General features: G+C 41.3%; 2 protein-coding genes across 2 annotated transcripts; both read right to left on the bottom strand.

The window, feature by feature from the left end:
* Nucleotides 1-70: 70 nt before the first annotated feature.
* Nucleotides 71-2,240, bottom strand: LOC124266948 (calmodulin-like protein 3). The gene is made up of 3 exons (XM_046701830.1): nt 1,832-2,240; nt 907-1,001; nt 71-366 (listed from the first exon to the last, which is right to left on the bottom strand). Exons 1-3 carry the CDS (start codon nt 2,087-2,089, stop codon nt 138-140), a joined length of 582 nt encoding a protein of 193 aa, XP_046557786.1. The 5' UTR covers nt 2,090-2,240; the 3' UTR covers nt 71-137.
* Nucleotides 2,241-7,208: 4,968 nt separating this feature from the next.
* Nucleotides 7,209-15,272, bottom strand: LOC124266783 (glycerophosphocholine cholinephosphodiesterase ENPP6-like). Its single transcript, XM_046701618.1, has 7 exons — nt 15,200-15,272; nt 13,807-14,037; nt 12,427-12,581; nt 11,152-11,317; nt 9,684-9,982; nt 8,618-8,758; nt 7,209-8,072 (listed from the first exon to the last, which is right to left on the bottom strand). The coding sequence occupies exons 2-7, from the start codon at nt 14,027-14,029 to the stop codon at nt 8,013-8,015; spliced, it is 1,044 nt and encodes a 347-aa protein (XP_046557574.1). The 5' UTR covers nt 14,030-14,037; nt 15,200-15,272; the 3' UTR covers nt 7,209-8,012.
* Nucleotides 15,273-20,073: the final 4,801 nt, after the last annotated feature.

Below are 20,073 nucleotides of genomic sequence, written 5' to 3'. Positions count from 1 at the left end.
GCGTGACGAGCGACCACGTGTTAGCTACTGGGCTGCCACACCGCCGGTATTAATATACAACATGACAAAGTTTACAAAAAACAAGCAGTTTATATATTAAATACAGGTAGCGATTTAACACCGAGCTGACGTCTGTGTCATGACGATGTTGCAACAGGCTTGAGTAGCAGCAGAAACTCTTCATAGTTGAGTTTACCGTCGCCGTTGGTGTCGATGGAGCTGATGAGACGTTGCACTTCGCTCATGGGAAGTGGCTCCACACCCTCATCCGCAGCGGACGACAAAGCAACCTGGAGTTCGTCTGCAGTAAGGAAGCCATCTTTGTTGATGTCTGCCTTTTTAAACATTCGCCTGATTGTAGCACATCTGTAAAGAGTTTACAAGTGTGTGAGTGAGTTTTACGTCGCTTTTAGCAATATTTCCCAATCTGGGGAATCGTATCCGGTTCTAGGTTACCACACCGCTCTCCCGAACTGCTCACAGACACGGTCATCAATGAGTGCGGCGTAAAACTAAACTCACTCACTCAAATAGATTTGAATAATGAAGGAACCAACCAACACGGGGTCACATTTGGACGGCTATTCGTGGCGTATTGTCATTCCAACCGTCCTCCGAACGAAGCTATTATGTCTAATTTGTCGAGGTTATATATATCATAACATATTGAAAATACAATATACCCGATAAACGAGGATGACAGTGAGTGAGTGAGTTGGGGTTTACGCCGCTTTTAGCAAAATTCCAGCAATATCACGGCGGGGAACACCAGAAATGGACTTCACGCATTGTACCCATGTTGGGAATCGAACCTGGGCCTTTGACGTGACGAGCGAACACTTTGACCATTAGGCTACCCCACCGCCCCACGAGGATGATAGGACGTGAAATTGCAAATTTTCGTACCTTTTTTTCTCTTTCTTGATTGGCTGCATGACAGACAGGAACTCGTCTAATGTCACTGTACCACTGTTGTCCTTGTCAAGCTCAGTAAATAGTTGCTGGAAATATAGGTATATATCAAATCATTAGTCAATGCAGGCATCTCATTTGTAGACTCCATCATACATGGGCGGATCCAGGAATTTTGAAAGGGGTGGGTGGGGTTGTTCAGGGTTCGAAACCCTGACAACGCAAAAAAATCTTCAGTGTGGATTTCATTTTCAAAGGGGGTGGGGTGGGGTTCGAGGACCCTTCTGAACCGCCAGTGATCATACCATGTCACGCCTATAACTCCAACTTAGAGTCAGTGAGTATGGTTTTACGTCGCTTTTAACCATATTCCAGCAATATCATGGCGGGGGACACCAGATATGGGCGTCACACATTGTTCCCATGTGAGGAATAGAACCCGGGTATTCGGCGTGACGAGCAAACATTTTAACAACTAGGCTACCCCACCGCCTCATTAAGTCCACGAACTCGGGGATGGTGCAGACAAACTTTGCAAAATAATCGTGACGAACAGGTCGAACCAGCATCGAAGCTTTCTGGCACCACCAAAATACAAAATCTATTGTATAATAGTGAGTGAGTGAGTGAGTTTGGTTTTACGCCAAGTTTAGCAATATTCCAGCAATATCACGGCGGGGGACACCAGAAATGGGCTTCACACATTGTACCCATGTGGGGAATCGAACCCGGGTCTTCGGCGTGACGAGCCAACGCTTTAACCACTAGGCTACCCCACCGCCCAAAATCTGAGACACCCCTGGTCTCGTAATTGTGTTTAGAAATTACCTCTTGGTCTTGTACTGAAACAGTAACAGCAAATGCTTAGACATGCTCTACTGCAGTATCGTTGTCATGAAGGTAAACAGACAAGTCTTACCTCGACTTGTGAATCGTCGAAAACAAACCCCAACTTCACACACAATTGCCCGATCTCCGATTTGCATATGCACCCATCGCCGTTAACATCAACATCATTAAAAACATCCGTGTACACCTTCTTCTCTTTCGCAGTAAGATGTTTCATGGCTGATGGAGGGCTCTGATACGTATCACACAGTCCGTGACTCCCACTGTGTAAATATACTGCCTCTATGCTGTACCATATACCACTGGCGTGTGCCGGACGACTGTGCATATAGGGGCGTTTCCGTTGGATTCGGTACACAATTCAGTGCATTCAATTCGTTTTGATCTATTGTGATTCAATACGGAGTGTTCAATTTCCGTATTTTATTTGGGTCAAAGTGAACTAAGCTAACACGGGCTGTTTTGTGTCACTGGGCGAAAGAATGCAAAGAAACACTTAAGCTAAACTACCTGAGAGTTGTAATCGACTCGCCCAAGTCCGAATGGATCGCTCGGCAAATTTTTCACGATTTCTCTTGACAAGTCACCATGACACATGACCTCGGGACGACAGAGAGTAATCACTGAGCGAAGTTTGCCAATTACCGCTTGTTGAAAAGGGGAAATATTTCGTCTGGTGATATCACTTCCGTGTGTCATGAATGTGTGGCGATACATTCATGTTGGTAATTCAGTTGTCCATTACTGTCACGCTCGAAGCCATGAATAATGAAGTGCTCATCCGAGTGACACGTTTCAACTGACAGATTGACATTCATTAGATATTACAGCAAGTTAAGTATTTACAGAATGGTTGACATAATGTTGCGAAACGCGATAATTTCGGATACGTCAGGGGCAGTAGAATGAAGACTGACGCACATCGGTGAGGTTCAGCAGTGTTCTGTTGTACATATGGAAAGATATCCACTAACTACAGACGAATTTGTCTTCTTTTGACATCTGTCTATGGATTTGTTACACACACACACACACGCACACACACACACACGCACATGCTCACACACACGACTGTGATGGTTAGAAACGTAGTTCGGCAATATTTATATGTTGATATTGTGAGGCATCCCTTTTTCCCCTTTGTCATTTCCCCATTCACCTTTGTCTTTCTCTATTCACCTTTGTCATTTCCCCATTCACCTTTCTCATCTACTCTTCCACCTTGATCAGGGCGGTGGGGTAGCCTAATGGTTAAAGCGTTGGCTCGTGACGCCGTAGACCCGGGTTCGAATACCCACATGGGTACAATGTGTGAAGCCCATTTCTGGTGTCCCCCGCCGTGATGTTGCTGGAATATTGCTAAAAGCGGCGTGAAACCAAACTCAGTCAGTCCACCTTTATCATATCCACATTGCACCTTTCTCATCTCATTCAGGTTTTTCATCTCCTCATTCACCTTTGTCTTTCTCCATTCACCTTTGTCTTTCTCCATTCACCTTTGTCACATTTGTCATCTCCCCATTCACCTTTGACCCGTGAAGGTCCGGGTTAGAATATTGATATTCAGTAAACCATACTTGTCGTATGAGGCGACTAACGGGATCGGGTGGTCAGCCTCGCTAACTTGGTTGACACATGTCATCGGTCCCAATTGCGTAGATCGATGCTCATGTTGTTGATCACTGGATTGTCTGGTCCAGACTCGATTATTTACAGACCGCTGCCATATTGCTGAGTGCTGGCGTGCGGCGTAAACTAACTCACTCACTCACCATTCACCTTTGTGACCATTGTCATTTCCCCATTCACCTTTGTCAACATTGGCATTTTACCCATTCTCTTTTGTCAACATTGCCATCTCCTCATTCACCTTCGTCATCTCCTTATTCGCCTGTGTCATCTCCTTATTCGACTGTGTCATCTCCTTATTCACCTGTGTCATATCCTTATTCGCCTTTATGATCCTCATTCACATCCGTTTGTGCACTTCTTGACCATCTAAGTCAGTGTTTGGGATTACTGTCAAAAGGGTATCTGTTCCTAAAATTCCTCGCATTGTCTTTCTCAGGGGAATTAATGCTATGGAACAGTTTATACTGGGAACATATGTACATGTATATGCATAGAAAAACATATCGCAAAAACTATGATTTTTAACCCCCATATAGCCATGTATATTCATATCATAATTATGTGTGTCTGTATGTTATTGCAGTTGGCGGATGTTACACCAGATATTGGCATTGTGCTTGGTTATTAATACTTTGGGTTTTGTTGAGGATTGTAAGCCCGAATCTTGAAAATGGTCGCACTTGTTAACGTCATACGACCATAGGTATCACTACTATAAAATGAGCCAATTTGACATGCATGCGTCTCTGACAAAACTTGTTCTTTTTCGTCATTTAAGCATTCCTTGGCGGACAGTTTATCACAAAGTAAGCTAACTTGAGGTCTGGATAAGTTCGTTTGCTGTGGCTAATGGTAAGCTATTGATAGTATGAAAAAAAGGGTTGTTGCGATACTTTTTTCCATGTGTATATTTCCGATTTGACTTGGTTTTCGTGCTGTTAATGCCTCCCCACAGAACCAACGTGTTATCAGCAAAACATCGCTGTGTTTAAAGATAATCATCCTTAATCAACACAGTGCAGCGCGTCGGTATATCTTTTTCAAAGGCAAACTTTGTTTTTTAGCTTCATTTCCTGGTGAAATTTAAACACATGGTTTGTCAAGCTTTACTGATTATAAAAGGGCGCCAGTTTCACAGATAAATGTCTGTAACTGTGTGCCATTAACTGTGTGCATTAAAAGACGCCCAAAATGGGCAAATAATAACAATAAATACACCTCTTAACACCGGAACCATTTCATATGTAATTCCCTTGTACATTTAAGATCGAGAAGATGGCGTCTATTGTACATTTTACTTATCATATTAGGATATGTATTTTTTTTTGCAGTTAGTTGGTATGGTTTTACCTTTTAGCAGTATTCCAGCAATTTCGCAGCGGAAGACACATGAAATGAGCTTCACACATTGTACCCATGTTGGGAATCATGGCGAGCGAACGATTTAACCACTGGGCTACCCCACCGCCTCTTCAGTGAAGTGCTGCCAAAATGTGGGTTGAACGCACCGACTGCACTGAACTGCACAACGTTGTTGCAGAGTTTGAATAGTGTCGGAAGCCGTTATCTACTGGCGCTTTTTCAGTGCGCTCAGACTTGGTGAGTGTCAAGGAGTCTTTCAGGAGTATACACTGCTGTCTGGACTAGAGGCTAATCGAGAGGTCTTCATCAGAGTGGTTCTCCAATGCATTTTGTGTTCGAACGGTTGCTCAGGATAGCCTAGTCGTTAAACCGATTGCTCGTCACGCTGAAGACCCGGGTTCGATTCCCCACATGGATACAATGTGTAAAGCCCATTTCTGGTTTCCCCCGCCGTGATACTGCAGGGATATAGCTAAAAGTGGCGTAAAACCATCGGGTTGTCAGAAAAGCCACTATAATTGTATATTGTTAACGCACTAAGGTGACACCTTTCGGAGGGAACGTTCCTACCTACCATTGTAGATAAGCAGAATGGTTATATTTTACATGCGCTTCCGTCGTCCAAGGGATCATTGTTTTTGACAAATTCGTGATATTGAGCACTAGAGAACTACTGATCACCCACCCTCCCGACAGACGCTCTACGAACCAGACCCACGAGGCGGTACTTTGTTCAAGTCTATAGCAATTCTTCCAGTGTGCAGTTGAAAGTTGAGGATACAGTTACAGGACACCAGACTGTGTCCCTATTAACCATAGACATGGAGAAGTAACAGTAACGTTTTTACCAGCAGGCTTATAGGTAGTTTTCGTCTCGATTGACGATCTGACAGAGTTCTCAACATTGTTCAGCGCTGAGGCAGTGCTTTCAACCTCAAGGACCGCAGATTTGGCCATGTCCAAAATACATATCTTGGGATACCGTTGTCTAAGGCTGCCGGGAGGATTTGGCCAAGTCCCCGAACGCGTCATACCAAAGCATAAATACATATTCCCTACTCAGAAATGCCACTGGGTAATCAGACCTATTGTGTTAAATTAAATGGTCGAAATGAGCTAGCACTATAAAACCAGTTTGGTGTGCAGCCGCAGCAGTGCACGTCACATGAGTAATAAAAGCGTGAGTCCCAATTTCAAGCCAACCCTAGAAAAGCCACTGAAATCAGACCTATTGAGTTGTTGACAGGGTGTGAGATGCATGAGTAATTCCCCAAATCAAAGTCTTACAGGTTTAGGTTCCCCAAATCAAGTCTTAAGTTTAGAGCAGTTTCCCTTTGTTCCCCGATACGCATAACAGCCGTCCCGTTTGTGACTCGGGAACGAACGCTCTAATCCCACGATAACAAAAAGTTGATTAATTAATTTCAATCCATTCTTTCTAAAAATGTGTTTCAGCCACAAAATTTACTGTTGTCATTTTCAACAAAATTATATGCTTGTAGACAATTGCCTTTTGACCTATATAGTAGTTGCGCAGAACACCTTGTGTAGCACGATTGTTAACTGTTTTCAAATTTTCATGGCATAACCGTGAATTCCCTTGTGGGTAAGAACTGGTCTTCAGCAGCTCAAACCAGGCAGCTTTTAACTGGCTACAAACACATTCGGGTGGTCAGTTTATGCATGTTGTTACGGTTTAGAAATTACTGAGATAAAATGCTTGTGAGTCCCCCTTTAAACCAGCAAAATAAAACACAGACGAGTCTATAATATTCAATTACATATATCAAGGTTACAATGAATGACAGTACAGATTTCTAATACAATACTATTGGATCACACATCTAAAATATTGGGTCACAAATCTAAAATATTAACTCACCAAAGTTTGGATATTCCCCTTAAAACAGATGTATTGATTGAAGATTGTTGACAACTGATGAAGTTCAATGTAGACGAGGCCTATTTAGAGTGGTAGGTCTTGAAACGTCGATGTTAGCAGACAGATGAGCGTAAATCCAAAGTAGTCCCCCTCTACATCTCATCTATCATCCCTTATGTCCCTATTATACGGTTCTAGTGAATTGTAACAGTGAATTCTAGTGACTACAACCATCTAGAAATTATTCACAGCTTCCACAATCCGACCGGAAGCAAAATAAAGGGGAGGTAACTCCCAGCCCACTTTTAACAGGTGAAAATACACAGCCCAAGTTCAAGGTGTGAGTTCAAATCCACACTCGGCGCTTTAAACATTTGTGACCCATAACAACTAAAAGTGAATTAATGTGACATTATAATCAACAAAAACACATCCTCATAACAATGTCGTATTTCGTTTGTGCAGATCGATGCTCATGATGTCAATCAATGGATTGTCTGGAATACACACAGCTGGAATATTGAATTGTAAGCTGTGAGTAACAACCAGAAACACACAAACAAGTCATTGAAATATTGTCATCGGGACATGGACATTTATGAAGCATTGATAGTTTTATTAAAATCCAGGGATGACCGAGCATTGATCGTTCAATTAACGCAACAAAATAAACCATCGTAAAACCAAGAATATTGACTTCCAGGAAGCGTTATTCATTGAAAGCAAGCCGAATCAACATGTAAGTTAAGTTTACGAACGCAAAGAGTAAATTGCTATTGTTTTCCTGACACGTAAGAGATGACCGAGCATTGATTGGTCAATTAACGCAACAAAATAGACCATTAGTAAAACCAAGAATATGGATTTTCAGGAAGCGTTATTTATTGAAAGCAGGCCTTATCAACATGTAATTTGAGTTTACCAACGCAAAGAGTAAATTGCTATTGTTCTCGTGATACGTAAGAGATGACCGAGCATTGATTGGTCAATTAACGCAACAAAATAGACCATTAGTAAAACCAAGAATATGGATTTTCAGGAAACGTTATTAATTGAAAGCAGGCCTTATCAACATGTAACTTGAGGTTACCAACGCAAAGAGTAAATTGCTATTGTTTTCTTGATAAGTAAGTGTTTGGAAATGCTCCCCAAAAGCAAGCACAAGCAGTGGATAGTGCAAGTTGTCGTTAATGTGGATTACCGGCGATACAACAATAACACAGAGCTACCAGTATACATGCAACTGCCGTAGGTATAGCGGAAGACAGCAGTGGATAACCGGAAACGTTCTTGATCATGTGACGAACACGTGACCACGTGCCGTTGTGAGAACGAGGCTCAATATCCAGAATGTGACACATGATCTGGTACAGGTCTACGTTGTGAAGTTCTGCTTTATTGGACCGGTATCATAGTTGAAGAAGCCAAAGTTCGGCTGAAACTTGTCTGCAGTAACACCAGGGACAAAGCCTACAAGCATTCAAAACTGAGTATAGATATTGAACGTATTCATGATTTGGTTTATTCTTACGTTTTAACTTGACAACTGAAATATGTTAAAACGATGTAACAAGTAAATGTGAAACAAAACTTACTTGGTCCAAAAGCTGTGAAGATACCACTCATATCAAGAATGAATAAACCTTGCAAGATCGAGCTTTCCGGTGTGTAAACAAGTACATTCGGCATTCTGAATGTTGATTGGTCAGGGAGGCAATGGCGATAAATTGCCTCATTGTTGAACATGATACGACCGTACGTCCTCCATTGTTTATGACGTAAACGCAATGGTTGACTCAAGAGAAGTATTTCTAAGGGTGTACATACAATATATGTCTTATTGTCTGATAATATATTCATGTTAAGCATCAACTGTCAAGGGCAGAAAACGTATTCGCAATCTTGTGTCTTAAGTATTGCTGCATTTGATAATTAATTTGATTAAATCTGAATTAACTCTTAGAAGCCAGAAGTACTTACCGTGTCAATGTACCATCCCATATCTGGAACTAGTATCAATGGTGGGATACGTTTGTGATGTTTGAAGCGCCATCTGTCGGGGATATCGTCCTTCAGGTACGCTTTGAAGTGAGGACTGTAGTCTTTCAAGACGTCGTATACCTACGTAGTGTTCAGTAGATATTAAACAGCTTCCCCCAAGTCGAGGCCATTAGCATGTCATATCTTCGTTTAAAAACTTAAGACATTTTGATAAAAAGAAATAGTAGGATTCCTGTCGTCACATCTGAACACCAAATCAAGACGAGAACAGAGCTAAACTACTAAAACAAAAGAAATACCAAATTTTATATTTTTACTGTGGTCATGCTATGAAAGATTGAATTTTATTGTTACTTCTTTTGGTTAGTATATTATAATTAGATATGTGTTGTTCAAATGAACATTAGTACTACTTTCAGAACCACTGTCACTAATAATATATAATACGGAGAAGCTTCAGGTTGCCATTATTGCGACGGTCTTTGAACGCGATATTATAGTGTGAGAACTATTTTTTGCAGGAATAGCTACACTCTAGCGAGAGAACATTATGAATATATCTTTTACCATGTTCTAGAGAACATGATTACTTTAAAACAATATCATAGCTCGATAGGAACTACGGGTATTAGTGTTTTTATCATGATAAAGATCAACATTCCTTTCGAGCGAGTGAGTTTAGTTTTACGCCGCTTTTAGCAATATTCCAGCAATATCACTGCGGGGTCATTCTTTTCGGAAACAGGATCAACAGCATTCGTGACCAACTCGTACTATTCCGGGACAAGCCATTCGTGACCAGCTCGTGCTATTCCGGGACAAGCATTGGAGGTTACGGAAAGAGGCGAGTGGTGACGAATGGATCAACAGATATATTACCACATTTAAATTAAACGGTTTACGGAAACAATAATTAATGTATTGGAATAGCCGATTGTCGAATTTAAATAGCGGCTCCTAACGAGATTTTCTGAATGTTTTTAAGGCTTGTGTCCAGAAAATGTTCCAGTCCAGTCAACATCGATTGTTACTTGGGCGTACTCACCTTTTGTAAACAATCAACTTCTGACCAAATGTACACATGAGAACCATATCCATTGACAATGGCGTCGACACATGACGTCGGCATGACGTCACTCACGTTGACGACATGTGACGGGGATATGCTGGTCATTCCATGGTCAGAGAATACCATTACATCAACATGGTCTTCCAATCCAGTTTGGGCGAATTTTGTAAGCAGTCGGGAAAATTCTTCGTCTACTTCCAGAATTGCCGAAATCAAATTGCTTGAATTGAGTCCATATCTGTGTGCATGGTCGTCTATCTTCTCGTGGTAGACCACTAAACAGCAGAAACACTGCATGAGAGGGGCGGTTGGGAAGTTTGTTATAGACTGACTGACTGACTGAGTTTAGTTTTACGCCGCTTTTAACAATATTCCAGCAATATCACGGCGGGGGACACCAGAAATGGGCTTCACACATTGTGCTCATGTGGGGAATCGAACCCGGGTCTTCGGCGTGACGAGCCAACGCTTTAACCACTAGGCTACCCCACCGGCCCTTGTTGTAGAAATGAGTTAGTGCTGAATGCTAGTTAATGCAATCCCAGTGTAGGTCGATGCTCATAACGTTAGTCACTGGATTGTCTGGTCCAGACTCGATTATATACAGTGGTGGAATGCTGCGTTCTATAAAATCCCTGTAAACAATCGATGTCCACTTTTAACTCTGTACGGAGAGGATATAGTTATACTTCTTTTCAGATGACAGCGTATCATTGACAGTGAAACACATGGCAACTCTCGCATGGATCTCTCATTACATCTCTTAAAGATGAAAATGTTCATGGGAGTAGTGACATGGTCAAAATGGAGATTTATATTGGTGCCATTAGCGATTGAATAAGTTAGAATCCCATGCAATCAGACCAAGAATTATACAATGGTCGTAACCTCACTAGCTTTTTGCTTCACGCTGACCTTATTAATTAAGAGCTGACATTAAAAATGTAGGCAGAGAACCCTGGTCACTGGTCAAGATGCTGATCAAGCCAGCTATGACAGTGCGATATGTTTACTCTGTAACCCGACTCCTGAAGTTAGTTTTCTTGCAGATGATAACAGACCCTGAACCTGAGGAAATCTAGACTTGCTAAATTTAAGGCTTTAGAACTGCAGTTTGGGCGGGGCGAAAGGCAAAATAGTGCGGTTCTGAGACCATGAGACAGACTAGGTTAGAGTGAGTGAGTGAGTGAGTTTAGTTTTACGCCGCACTCAGCAATATTCCAGCTATATGGCGGCGGTCTGTAAATAATCGAGTCTGGACCAGACAATCCAGTGATCAACAGCACGAGCATCGATATACGCAATTGGGATACGATGACATGTGTCAACCCAGTCAGCGAGCCTGACCACCCGATCCCGTTAGTCGCCTCTTACGACAAGCATGGGTTACTGAAGATCAATATTCTAACCCAGATCTTCACGGGGAGACTAGGTTAGAGGTTACCTGCCAGATCTGTACTGTCGTTGAGAAACAGCTGCAGGCTTTCCTCCAGGTCGTGCTGAAAGTCAGTGATGGAAGGGAGACCGTCATGCTTAGCGCAGAACGTAGGTCTAATTCCTCTTATTTGCACCTCACATCCGAACCAGTGGAACATGTGCACCCTCTTGTTCTTGTAAAAACAAAATCCAATCAATTGTACAATTTGTACAATTGCAAAGCAGCTGGTGAATGCCCATACGGTATCTTATTTATATAACTCAATACTTCATCTCAACCCGTGATGAACCGGGTTAGAACTGGTCTCCAGCAACCCTTGCTTGTCGTAAGAGGCGACTAGCAGGATCGGGTGGTCAGGCTCACTGACTTGTATTGGAAGTCAAATATCCTGATCGATTATCATGTTATTGATCATTTGATTGTCTGGTCCAGATTTGATTATTTGCAGACCGCCGCCATTTAACTGGAATATTGCTGAATACAGCGTTAAATCACAAAACAAAATGAATGGTTCTTCACACACTTCTAAATAAAATATAAAGAAACCTTCCTTTCAGTATTTAGAGTGTTGATGCATCACACAAAAGCTTATCCGACTTTTTCAACTCTTTTTGTCATTTTGCATGGTATCGCCAATGCCCATTAATTGTTTATGTATCTTGCTCAATATCCCAACCCTGATACATATTCTAGTTGTATCTTCATTGTTATTATCGGTTCCCAATTCCGCAGATCGATGCTCATGTTGTTGATCACTAGATTCTCTGATCCAGACTCGTTTATTTACAGACCGCCGCCATATAGCTGGAATATTGCTGAGTGCGGCGTAAAACTAAACTCACTCACTCACCCTTAACTGTTATCCAATCGCAAACTCTTAAAATCATCAGTATTTGTAAGTGATTCATGAATTGAAGAGTGAGTGAGTATGGTTTTACGCCGCTTGTAGCAATATCCCAGTAATATCAAGGCGGGGGATACCAGAAAGGGGCTTCGCACATTGTTCCCATGTGGGGACTCAAACCCGGGTCTTCGGAATGACGAGCTACCGCTTTCACCACTAGGCTACCCCATCTCTACTCATGAAATTAAGAAAGGCTCATGTTATACTCGACAGCGTACAGATTCACTTTTCAGAAGAGATTTCATATACTAGTATATGTTTTTTTCGCGTCGTGGTAATCGAATCATTCTTAAAACGTAGTTGTGACGGACCCAGGGTCTTTATCACACCAGTTTGTGGGTATTCTACCCTGGTTAACCGATGGTGAGAGTGCTGACCTGTCTGACGGCGCTGACCCACAATGGTTCTGATTCAGCGTACAAGAAGGATCTGTCTTCGGGAGTAAGCTCTTTGTACCAGGGGGAATAGTATTTCTCCGCAGTGACGTCATACCATTCGTTGCCAACAAAACCGTGAGACTCAACGTACAGGCCTGTAAAGGTTTCCCATTACATGACATTAAAACCGGAAGCCTTACTTTGGTATCATGTATTGATTGCTATGATGCGAATTAATTAAGGACCTATTGGGATTTGTTTAAGGCATATCTATAGGGATATACGTATACGATACTTGTGAATGTAATTCGGAAATTGATACTTTTAAAAATACATTCCTGGACTTGCAAAATATATGTTTAAAACATCACAATTCATTCTTTAAATATATGTTTAAAACATCACAATTCATTCTTTAAATATATGAGAAATGAAATTGTAGGTGAAAACACATATCAGTTGAAAGTCGTCTGTGATAGGTGCCATTTGATGAGGTTAAAACTACCTGTCTGATTAGCGTCTCATCTAAGCTAAAGTTGTTTGTCAGATGAATTTGTGGGCCAAAGAAGACCTATCCGTTACAATATGTAACGGTTTGTTTCGGCTCACCTGTAAATATCGTATAATGGGTGGTTTCTACTCACCTGTTAACTACGTATAATGGTAAGTGTCTACTCACCTGTTAACTGCGTACAATGGTAAGTGTCTACTCACCTGTTAACTATGTACAATGGTAAGTTTCTACTCACATGTTAACTACGTATAATAGTAAGTGTCTACTCACCTGTTAACTATGTACAATGGTAAGTGTCTACTCACCTGTTAACTATGTACAATGGTAAGTGTCTACTCACCTGTTAACTACGTATAATAACTATAATACACAATGTAAGTGTCTACTCACCTTTAACTATGTATAATGGTAAGTGTCTACTCACCTGTTAACTATGGGTAAGTGTCTACTCACCTGTTAACTACGTATAATGGTAAGTGTCTACTCACCTGTTAACTATGTATAATGGTAAGTGTCTACTCACCTGTTAACTATGTATAATGGTAAGTGTCTACTCACCTGTTAACTACGTATAATGGTAAGTGTCTACTCACCTGTTAACTACGTATAATGGTAAGTGTCTACTCACCTGTTAACTACGTATAATGGTAAGTGTCTACTCACCTGTTCACTACGTATAATGGTAAGTGTCTACTCACCTACGTATAATAGTAAGTGTCTACTCACCTGTTAACTGCGTATAATGGTAAGTGTCTACTCACCTGTTAACTATGTACAATGGTAAGTGTCTACTCACCTGTTAACTACGTATAATGGTAAGTTTCTACTCACCTGTTAACTATGTGCAATGGTAAGTGTATACTCACCTGTTAACAGCGTGTAGTGATTGGGATAAGACACGGAGGGGTAGGCCGGTATCAGCCGCCTTGCTTTAACACCCCGATGAAATATCTTGTCAAAAGCTGGAAGCTGTAATCCCTGATCAAAGTAGTCCCAGCGGAACCCGTCCAGCATGATCAGCAGTAATTTGCCGGAAGTCGTCCTCTCCACGAGGATAGTCAAGAGTAACAGAGCGAACACAGCCTTCATGTTCTGATCTGAAGAAAGCAGAAGAGACAGTTTAGTATTGCAGTCAAATATAGAATTATACTATATAGAAGAAAACCGTATCATGGCTATGCCAAAATACACTGTTGGTGGGTTCTGTGGGTGTATTTGAACACCTTGTTGACAAATGTCAACAATATGCACGGGGGCAAATTTACGTATCCATGATGCAAAATACTTACGTATAAATTCACAGTCGAGAAGACAGGAATGTTTGACATGATAGTCAACATAAGACCTGACCTGTGAAGATCCGGGTTAGAATTGATCTTCAGCAACCTATGCTTGTCTCTACCCGTGAAGATCTAGGTTAGAATTGATCTTCAGTAACCAATGCTTATCTTCAGATGCGACTAACAGGATCGGGTGGTCAGGCTTGCTGACGCGGTTGACACATGTCATCGTATCCTCATTGCGTAGATCGAAACTCATTCTGTGATCACTGGATTGTCTGGTCCAGATTCTTTACAGACCACTGCCTGGCAGCTGGAATATTGCTGAGTGCGGCGTTAAACAACAAACAAACAAACAGAGATCCCCGCTTTGTGACAGCATTCTTAACCAGTACGATGTACGAGGTTGGCGTGGCATGTTTTGGCTTTGCTCCGAAGGGTGTATATTACAATCCTAACAGTTTGAAAGTACACTCGGCGTCACACTTTAAGGGTGACCTATATGTGGGGAGTCAAGCTGTATGAAGCTGGATACACATCGTAACAACAATAAAAAGTTCAAGATCGAAGGTGATAGTGAGGCCACGGTAGATAAATGTATCACTGATATCATCATGTATGTTTCACTATGTACAACCCATGTATTGTACGTGGGCCTGAGGCCTTGTTACGAAATACACTTGATTGATTGACCCATCAACATCATCGCATATGGGGGAATCTTTCTGCTTTCTGTCTAACTTTATAAAATATAATTATATATATCACGTACCAAACCCATAAATACTTATAACTGTTCTTCCCCGTTCGTTCAATTCAATCACTGAAGTCGTCATTGTGGCCTCATTAGAATCGCATCTTGTGAGATTTGGCGAGCATCTATATTGTTCCGAAATACCGACAATAAAAATAGAATTAAGCGATCTAGTACTTCCACAAATATTCCCAATGATAAAACATACGTTGCATCTCCACCTACCTTTATCTACCCGTATTGTGAAAAGAGCAGTCTTGGTTGTCACTGAGGGATGATATCGCACTGTCACTATATGTTCACCTGAGAGAGTACACGTGCACCTTTGTACTACGAGTGATGGTGGACTAGGCTCTAAGTATTCATCAGCCCGTGTGGAACATGCTTTGAAATAATTACAGCTAATACTTATATCCCAAAGTAACTACGAACATGTTTTTTAGTTTTATCTTTTGTGAAAATTTAACTCTCTAATATGTCTAGGCATTTAAAATAATGACTTAAACATTACTTTTCTTCTGAATGTATAATGTCTATTGTCTTTATTCAAATATCGTGTTATGGTGAGGAAATTTACTTTAAATGATACTCATTATATGACATCTGTCGGTTCTGTGAATTGCGAATAGCATGATAGGCCATAGATGTAAGTTTAGTTGAATTCATACTATGATTATTATTGTTAGTGTTCATTTTAAAAATATTGTCTTTGGTCATAATGTTCTCGTCCGAAATTCAGGGTGGTCAGGTAAACACATGACCTATATAATGCTGGAAGTTGAGGGAGTCAGTGAGCCAGTGAGTGAATCAGTGAATTAAGTTTTACGCCGCTTTTAGCAATATTCCAGCAATATCACGGCGGGGACACAAGAAATGGGCTTCACACATTGTACCTATGTGGGGAATCGAACCCGGGTCTTCGGCGTGACGAGCCAACGCTTTAACCACAAGGCTAGAATGTGTGAGTATAATTACGTCATCTGTAACAGTGTTCAGTTCCATCACAATATTCCGACAGTGACCACCTGGTGTAACCCTACAAACACATGTGCGGCGCTGATGACCCCAACATCTTAACCAGACTATGTGGAGGCTAAAAGTACACTGTGTGACTTGACAGGCCGATTGTTATCGTAACACACTTATATATCAGCGCTACTCGCGTTATCAACAAATGGCGTGACAATTTTATTTACCTGGATATCGATAAAACGATTATGAATGAAGAGTACGATTGCTCATGTGGCCAGTATCAACACAACATCGAATGGCCCCCGACACAGGTGCCGCTACAACAATCAGCGATCTTCATTATGTGTCTCCCATGACAATTAGTGGTCCTTGGTGCCTGCCCTGACAAATGTTTGTGATATAAATGCACCGGCGATAGACAGCGTAAAACTGAGTGATCCTTCATTTGAATGTACCATGTTATATTCAGTTGTGTCTCTTATAATCCTATGGGCCTGGATATGAATGTCTCTCATATAATCAAGTGATCCGTTATGTGAGTGTGCCCAAGAACTTTGTTAGTTCCTTGGAATCAATGTTCTCTATTACACTAAGAGATCTTTGATATGTTTAGTGTAACATCGAGTGATCATTGATTTGTTTCCACTGTGACACTGCTGTGAGTGATCCTTGGTTCCTTGTCGCTCAGAAAATCGAGTGATCCGTTTTATGAGTGTACACCACTACAGTCAGAGATGCTTGAAATGAATGCTCTCTATTACACAGAATGGTCTTTGGTATTTTTGCCCCCTGTTACATACATCGAGTGATTCAGTAGATGAGGGGGCAGTGGGGTAGCCTTGTGGTTAAAGCGTTCACTCGTCACGCCGAAGATCCGGGTTCGACTCCGAACATGGGCACAATGTGTGAAAGCCATTTCAGGTGTACCCAGCCGTGATATTGCTGGAATATTGCTAAAAGCGGCGTAAAGCAATGCTCAGTCACTCACTCACTCAAGAAAGCCTCTGTAACAATGAGTGTTTCTTACGAATAGGCTGTTTGCGTTAATGGGGCTACAACATAAGCCCAAACACAAACAATCTATTCTTTAAAACAAATATGTAAACAATATGCACTTCACAGACAGCGTATTTGATCATGAACAAAATACATAAGTAACTGGACCCGTGAAGGTCCGGGTTAGAATGAGCCATCAGTAACCCATGCTTGTCGTAAGAGGCGACTAACGGTATCGGGTGGTCAGGCTCGCTGGCTTGGTTCACACATGTCACCGGTTCCCAATTGCGCAGATCGATGCTCATGCAGTTGTTCACTGGGTTGCTTGGTCCAGACTCGATTATGTACAGGCCGCCGCCATATAGCTGAAATATTGCTGAGTGCGGCGTAAAACTAAACTCACTCACTCACTCACATAAATAACTGTACAGTAGATATAGATGTCATTGTTCTCCACAGTTATGCAACATATCCCTTATTAACCACACACACACATACGCACACACGCAAAGACGCACTCTCTCACACACAGCACACTCACACACACTGGCATCATATTCTTGAACGAAATTCAAACTGTATCTCACCTAACCTCCACACTAACATATTTGACTTTATAAATGAATGTGTCTTTACTCCTCATGAGTACTAATCCAGGTAAAGCAACATATGTTTTGGTCAGATACACCCATGTCTAAATGTACAACATCAATACTTATTTCCAGAACTTCACCCACAGTGCAATACATACCTTGTGAAGAAACCTGGAAAAGAATAAAGGAACACTTGTGGCGTTCTCTTATTCGTTTCCATGAGTATATTTGACTGTATAAATGAATGTGTCTTTACTCCTCATGAGTACTGCAGGCAAAGCAGCATTTGTATAAATTCGAGTTTTGGTCAGATACACCGAAGCCTAAATGTCCAACATCAATGCTAGAGAACAACCAGTCTCGATTATTCCCCATAGAGATTCAACTATGTGCAAAAGGTAAAGCAGTGGTTGAAAACACGTGGATTCTGCCGCCGAGCAGAGATCTTCTCGCCTGAAACAAACCTCCTGTGGAGCACAATGACAATACTTCCCTCAATCCCTCTGGGGTTTTCACACATACATCATTTATCATCGAATTCAGTAGTAGATACAGTCTTTGTAGTCAGTAAACACAAAACTAAAAGTCATCGCTAATAGTCTACAGCTATTGTCACATCATTAGAGGCAGCCTGATTGAAGGAATTGATCTGATTCTCTGCTCCAGTTCAATGAAAGGTAGCGGACAATAGTTTGTAAATACAACGGACAGACACTTTACTTTAGTAAAAGGGACAGGTCAGTTGCATAAATGTTTTAAGCAGCGCATTTGTTTATTGAGTGCATGAGTGAGTTGTGATGTAGGCCATCTTGAGCTAAGGTCCAGCTGTGTCACAGCGGGAGACACCAGTTATTGGCTTTAGGTATTGTACCCATACTATCAATCATGCCTGGCTCCTCGGCGGTACCAACACATAAAACACCTGGGAAAAGTACAGAGTGTAAAGAATAAAGGGGTTCTTTACTAGTCACTTTACAATAAGAGAAATTGTTTACTTCTCTTTATATACATATTCTGATTCTCACTGATGGGAAATATTATAAGTTGTATGCTTCTCTCACGGGTAATACGGTCTGATGTACGCTTTTTGTAGCAGTGTCATCCCTCGCCTACCGGTTCGGGTGACACTGCTACATCAGACCGTATTACCGAGGGAGAAGCATACAACGTATTTATCTTACCGCCATGTTAAATGTACAAAATATCATTTTATTTTATTTTGGATATCGCTACCGATTATTTGACATGTAAACAAAATGGCGTCTGTTTCTCGACCGGATTTTTAAAGTCAGCGAAACATATCCTGACAAGCTTAAAACTGCTATAAAAATGGTTAATTATGTTTAAGTTGAGTGTGCAAACGATTCAATGTACAACAGATAAAGCAGTGAAAGTCGGTAAAATAAATGTGTACATAGTGAACTCAAAAACAGCTAATCGAACGGTTTTCGAACTCTGTGCACTGCATGCGTCATATTATGACCTCATACGATTGTTAGCTATACAGCTTCTCGGAAGAGTGTTTAGCGGTTACCGTGGCAGCGGGTAATATTGTCATTGTTAAAGCTTCATTGACCAATGAAATTAAAGTATTTTACATGAAGGTAAGATAAAATGTTTTATTCACCACCTAATGACGTGTGTCAATACAGCGGATTCAACTTGCAATATTGACGAAAGACTGCCTATTTGGAGAACCATCTTTGCTGAATCAATAACTTACTTATCAGTTCTAAATAGTTGTTTTCAAACGTGTAGTTACAGTATCTGACTTTTGCCGCTTTCACTTCCCTCTTCCATATTTCCTCTCCTCTACGTCACTTCCTGTCCCGATCTTGCCCTAACTACAGCCTCCCCTCCTTCTCTCCTCATCTCCTCGTCCTGGCACTAATACATTAAAGAACCACTAAACTTTGTTTTTGTTACTCTTTAACCATTACATATGAAAGATTTGTGGTTAGTCTTATGCGGAACACCAAATTTATTCTTTAAAAACTTGTGGTTAATTAATACCGAGCGATTAAAAGTGGCCAAAAAGTCGCCTGCTTCCCTCTCGCCCGCCAACGAAACCACAGACAGGTTACGTAACTCTGTCGCCAGAGCACTGCAGTGACGTCATATGAGGAACGATTTTCAGTTAGTTGTATAGAAAGTGTGTAGCACGCTCATCATTTTGATGATTTCTCGACATCAACGACGACATGCCGAATCGTTGCTTTGTCGTCAATTGCTCCTAGGGGTCGGGTGATGGTGTCACCATGCACAGATTTCCACAGGACCCCGCAGTTCGTGCTAAATGGGTTATGTTTGTGAGTGCGAAGCGAGCGTTGTGGAAGCCTGAAACGATATCTTACTTGTGTTCAGATCGCTTCACGGAAGTTACAGATTCAAAACTACTTACTAGTTATAGTAAAATATGTATATGATTGATGACCATAAAGATTTTCCATAACACAACTTGTAACATAACGATTTCTTCCTCGGAAGTGAGGTTGTGGTCGAAGTAACAATAATATTGTAAGTAGTATTATATTGACA

Source organism: Haliotis rubra, unplaced genomic scaffold, assembly GCF_003918875.1.
Source record: "Haliotis rubra isolate DU_JTF1 unplaced genomic scaffold, ASM391887v1 Scf1, whole genome shotgun sequence".
Taxonomy (NCBI): Eukaryota; Metazoa; Mollusca; class Gastropoda; order Lepetellida; family Haliotidae; genus Haliotis; species Haliotis rubra.
The sequence above is the reverse complement of the archived record's forward strand: the minus strand, read 5'-3'. Positions and strand labels throughout refer to the sequence as shown.

What these genes read in the sequence shown, in the direction of transcription:
- LOC124266948 (XM_046701830.1), bottom strand. Translation starts at nt 2,089, where the DNA reads ATGCACAGTCGTCCGGCACACGCCAGTGGTATATGGTACAGCATAGAG. An exon ending in TCGACGATTCACAAGTCGAG is followed by an intron (nt 1,002 to 1,831) that starts GTAAGACTTGTC and finishes CTATATTTCCAG; the next exon opens with CAACTATTTACTGAGCTTGA. An exon ending in ATCAAGAAAGAGAAAAAAAG is followed by an intron (nt 367 to 906) that starts GTACGAAAATTT and finishes AACTCTTTACAG; the next exon opens with ATGTGCTACAATCAGGCGAA.
- LOC124266783 (XM_046701618.1), bottom strand. Translation starts at nt 14,029, where the DNA reads ATGAAGGCTGTGTTCGCTCTGTTACTCTTGACTATCCTCGTGGAGAGG. An exon ending in GGGTCAGCGCCGTCAGACAG is followed by an intron (nt 11,318 to 12,426) that starts GTCAGCACTCTC and finishes TGTTTTTACAAG; the next exon opens with AACAAGAGGGTGCACATGTT. An exon ending in TGGGATGGTACATTGACACG is followed by an intron (nt 8,073 to 8,617) that starts GTAAGTACTTCT and finishes GACAAGTTTCAG; the next exon opens with CCGAACTTTGGCTTCTTCAA.